Source organism: Lotus japonicus, chromosome 1, assembly GCF_012489685.1.
Source record: "Lotus japonicus ecotype B-129 chromosome 1, LjGifu_v1.2".
Lineage (NCBI taxonomy): Eukaryota > Viridiplantae > Streptophyta > Magnoliopsida > Fabales > Fabaceae > Lotus > Lotus japonicus.
In genome coordinates, this window is record NC_080041.1 from 131207887 (window position 1) to 131213272 (window position 5386).

The 5386-nt window shown below is 37.6% G+C and overlaps 1 protein-coding gene across 1 annotated transcript; it reads left to right on the forward strand.

Annotated features, from left to right (window-relative positions):
* Window positions 1–1309: 1309 nt before the first annotated feature.
* On the forward strand, window positions 1310–2919 carry LOC130730813 (E3 ubiquitin-protein ligase PUB22). The gene has a single exon (XM_057582930.1). The coding sequence runs from the start codon at window positions 1437–1439 to the stop codon at window positions 2706–2708; it is 1272 nt and encodes a 423-aa protein (XP_057438913.1). The 5' UTR covers window positions 1310–1436; the 3' UTR covers window positions 2709–2919.
* Window positions 2920–5386: the final 2467 nt, after the last annotated feature.

Here is a 5386-nt window from a genome sequence, read left to right on the forward strand (position 1 = left end):
TAGATATGATATTTTTTATATCTTTTAATTTTAAAAATATTATTTTCCTTAAAAAACTCACAAGAAAAATACTAAATGTTATAGTATAAGAAGAGATTTTATCACTGACCACCCAAAAATTATAATTCAATAATACTTCATCCGCACCTAAAGAGATACGAAGAAAAAAAAAGAGATATGGTTAATGACGTGGTAGAAAATGCATAAAAAATAAGAAGAAAAGTTATATAGAAATGAGATAAAATAAAGGTACATATGTCAAATTGAGTTCCAACATATGAGTCGACCCGCCAACTCGACTCACTAGTGTTGGGTTGGTTAAATCCATGGAGCTAATACAGACTTTGGGTTAGACTAGCTTGGCTCATCCAACTCGCAGATTAGCTCGCGAGTCAAACATCACTTTTTTTTTAAAGCTAGTTATATGTATTAGATTAGAATTTAGAATGTAGGTAGTTATATCACATGTCACAAATTGAGTATTCTTTCATACTTCATTTTTTATGCATATCAGTATTTTGGAGTGGCTTTTTTACATGATTTATTCTTTGACTGAAAACACACATTCCTTCTCTTATGTTCACTTTTCTAGATAGTAGTATTTGCATTAGAAATCCATTATTATAAAATCAAGCATTGTCAATCATTTATTGGTTATGGTAATTTCCATTTTTTATTTCAACTTTTTAAGATTTTCACGAAACCTATTAGCGAACCAACTCATAAATCTACAAGGGGTCTAGACGGGTTCAACTTTTTATCACTTGTTATAATATGAGTTGAGCTAATTACCCAACTCGTTTTTCAAATAACTCACAACAAGTTAACCCATATTGATCAAGCTAACCTGATTTGACCGCTCTAGTGTGAACAAATCAAAACACACACATCCACCTTTCACATTTTTTACCATATTTTCTTCATATTAATATATAGTCTGAAAACACAACGGAATAAATATCCTCAGATTAGGTTCACATCCAAGATTAAAAAAAGCTAACTAGGGTTGAAGATAGGAAAGGAACAAGAAGAAGAATGAAAATGAATTAAATACCATAATGCCTATAGAAGCTGTCAGCCAGCAAATCCTACACGTGCTATTAATGTTTATTTGCAGTGCGGCGTTGACGATCGACTGGTTTAACTTCAATCACTATTCACCACTACAGCTTGTTCTTTTCCAATTTTCCTTCTTTTGGAAAAGTCATCGCACACTATTTCTCTCTCTTCAATGGAGGCTCTAGTTTTTTTGCGTGTTTTTGACTATCCCCATCACTACACGTTCATCTCTATAAATAACAACACCAACAACAAAGTCTTCAAACAACAACAACAACAACTCCTTCAATTTTCTCTCTTCTCCTCAGTTTTCAAACAACAACAAGAGCAATTCACTCATCTTCACTTTAGTACCTGAACATATTTATCAAGAAACCATGGATGAAGTTGATGTTCCTTCATACTTTCTCTGCCCAATCTCATTGGAAATCATGAAGGATCCAGTAACAGTCACCACCGGCATCACCTACGACAGAGAAAGCATTGAGAAGTGGCTATTCTCCAAGAACAACACCAAAACCATCACATGTCCTGTCACAAAACAACCACTCTCAGATTGCAGCGCAGATCTCACCCTCACACCAAACCACACCCTCCGCCGCCTCATCCAAGCCTGGTGCACCATGAACGCTTCTCACGGCGTTGAAAGAATCCCAACACCAAAGCCTCCGGTCAACAAAACCCAGATCTCAAAGCTTCTCAAAGACGCTTCTCGTTCTCCCCTGATGCAAATCAAGTGTCTGCAAAGACTCAAATCCATCGCTTCCGGAAGTGAAACAAACAAACGATGCATCGAAGCTGCTGGGGGTGTTGAGTTTTTAGCCTCAATTGTCATGAACAGCATTGATTCTGCAGTTACTTCACCAGAGGATAATGGTTTTGAGCTCAGAACAAGTGCAGGGGATGAAGCTTTAAGCATTCTCCATCATCTGAATCTATCAGAGCCCGGGTTGAAGACTCTGTTATCATTCAAAAACGGAGACTTCATCGCTTCCTTGACAAGGGTTATGCAAAAGGGGTTCTTCGAATCACGAGCCTACGCAGTTTTCTTGCTGAAATCCATGTCTGGAATTGCAGACTCAGTGCAACTGTTCAACCTTAAGACTGAATTTTTCGTGGAGCTAGTGCAAGTTCTGAGGGACGAGATTTCTCTGAAGGCAACAAAAGCAACAATTCAAACACTGATTCAAGTTTGTCCTCTGGGGAGGAACAGAGTCAAAGCGGTGGATGCAGGCTCTGTCTTTGTCCTAACAGAGCTTCTTCTGAATTGCAAGGAAAGAAAGCCCTGTGAGATGATGCTGGTGCTGCTGGATTTGCTGTGCCAGTGTGCTGAGGGGCGTGCAGAGCTTCTGAGCCACGCGGCGGGGCTCGCCGTTGTGTCGAAGAAGATTCTGCGGGTTTCGACGGTGGCGAATGACAGGGCAGTGAGGATTCTGCTCTCTGTGTGTAGATTCTCTGCTTCTCCGAGTGTTCTTCAGGAGATGCTGAAGCTTGGGGTGGTGGCGAAGCTCTGTTTGGTGCTTCAGGTGGACAGTGGAAGCAAGGCGAAGGAGAAGGCGAGGGAGATTCTGAAATTGCACGGAAAGGCGTGGAGGGATTCTCCATGCATACCAAGCAGTTTGCTCTCTGCGTTTTCAGCTTTTGCTTGAAATTGGAGTAATTTTGTGGCGTTTTTTGTTTTAGACGACATTTTTCTGTCTTATTCTTTTCATGTACAGAATTATTGGAAAGAACAATTAGGAGTAAGTAATTGACTTATTGATACGGGCTTCAACTATTGCCCTAAAATGTAGAGGTTGGGTAGATATACTTTGTGAAGTTTTCAGGATTCAATTTAACAAGAACTTGAGATTTGAAACATATACTCTTCTTCAAAGATTCCAGATGCATGCAGTGCTTTAAATAAGAACTATCTCATATGAACAAGAACTTAGATGAATGAATGTAAAAGTAATTAATGAAATAATTAAAGGAGAACTTAAGAAAAATGCATAAAAAGAAATTGACAAAGATTCATGCTCATTGATTTATGTTACTGCATGCATGTAGTTATTGTTAGATGAGTTTAGAATTCAAGTGTGAGTTAGAGTTTAACATCAATTATGAATGTGTGAGGTGAAAACTTTATAAGAAACATGCACCATATACTAATTGATGCTCACTGATTTATGTTACTGATGCATGTAGTTAATTATTGTTAGATGAGTTTAGAATTCAAGTGTGAGTTGAAGTTTAACATCGGTTATGAATTAGTGAGGTGAAAATTTTATAAGAGACGTGCACCATATACTTGATGCCTTAAGATTTTGGGCAAAGATATGGTGTACATGCATGTTTGGTTCTCTTTGTGTCGGCTCCTTGTTTCAAAAGTATTCTTTTGGAGTGTGTCAGGCGGTGCGTTATGTGGATGCAATGAAGCGAGAGATGCAAGTGTAAATAATTTCTGCAGAGGGGAGCATAGCAATGTGGTTGTGACTCGCACTTGAGGAGGAGAATCTTAAAAATTCAAGTGTGAGTTTGAGTCTCACATTGGTTACAAATTGGTGATGTGAAGACTTGACACATAAACTCATTGCCTTAAAATTTCAGAAAAAGATGTGGTGTTTGGTTCTCTTAGTGTCTTGTTTTCCTTGACCCATAACTTCCTCTATCTGAACACAAGATGGATGAAGTGGTGAAATCTCGACGACATACATGTTTTATGGCGGTTTTTAAATACGTGTGTCACAATAATCAAGTGTGCGTATTATTCTATTCTGTAAACTAATTATACTGAGTTGATTGCTTCATTAGAAAACTCTGAGAATCTGAAATTTGTTCCGATACTTTTAGACATAAAATATCTTCTTGGTAGAAACTTGAGTGTTAGCTTAACGTTAGTGCATTGTGATCCACTCCTGCGGATTTCCTAGCTTAAATGGGTGCTTGCGTGTCTTCTCCTAACATTTATAGATTATAGATGTTTATCCTTCAGACCTACCTGGAAACTCTGTTGTTGAAAGATTCCTTAAATCTAAGTGCCTTAGTTTTTTTAGTTTTTTTTTTGTTTTGTTTATGCTCTGATGTACCGAAAAAGGTAATCAAAATTATTTAATGTTCATATATAGTGTCATAATTTTTTCTTATAGTTTTAATTAGATTTCCATGATCTAACTATTCATTTGAATTTGTTTATTTTAATCATGCATCATGATCTATTAGTTTGAGCCGCATTATGCATGAGTACTCATAGATCTAGAGCCTGCATTTTTGCCCATATTAATTTATGTGGAAGAGTCTTTGCTAGAAATGAACAAGTTGTGACACGGACTTCAGACTACTTCAGCAAGAAAGGCTGCGAAGATCTAGATAGTACACAAGTGTGTTTGCGAATTGTAAGGGTCATTTGACTTTCATACATGAATAGTAGTAGTTTTGATTTTCTTCAAAAGAAATCGTGATCATATGCAGATCTAGAATTGCAAATTCTGGAAATTAAGAATTTTAGAAGTGTAGTAGTTGATGACTTGATGTGATGTTACCAATATGCATTGACCCAAATATAGCAAATTCTGGAAACTAAGAAGAGTCTGATCGTTCAGGAACCCGCACACCACCTGGATAAATGACAAGTTTAATTTTTTTCTTTCAAAACCAATCATCATCATGTTTACGAATAAGTCAAATCCGCCGCTTGCGGTTTTGCACATTGTTTACTACGGTGCACTCGAACACCATGTTAATACCACTGCTCTATTAACCACTGATTCATAAGTTTATATGATCTCCGTCAGATTAACCGTGGAATTAATGGTGGGGGCAAGCTCTCTATTGAGATTGATTGCAATGGTAGAGTAAATGAGATCGCCATTTTGCTAAATGAAAAAGCTTGTCAAAATGAACTATTGAAGAGATTTCACATTGTTTAGGATCCTGAAATAAGATGAATGCCAATACAATATTATTATTTTTCTTCGGAAAACTAATGACAAAAGAAAGACAAGCTAAGGAACCACTAGAGGGTCCTTCAGGATTAACCACTCTAATTTTGAAGCAACATTATCCACCAGTTGCAACCAAGCCAAAGGAGAATGATGAGCACCCTGCTTTGCCAACCAATCTGCAGCAGCATTGGCATCTCGAGGAATCCATGACAAATCTACTCTCCAATTCCTAACTAGCAGATGCTTAATCTCCTGGTGAATAGAAGCTTGAGGATGCACATAGACTCTCTCTCTATGCTGCCATCAACAACCAGAGATACTAAGTCCTTTCAGTCAATCCCCACGCACACCTTCCTAACCCTTTGATCCAAGCCAAACGCAAACCTTCACGAAGGGCCACAACT

Bases quoted from the DNA above. Each gene is read 5' to 3' on its own strand.
- LOC130730813 (XM_057582930.1), top strand. From the start codon at position 1,437: ATGGATGAAGTTGATGTTCCTTCATACTTTCTCTGCCCAATCTCATTG.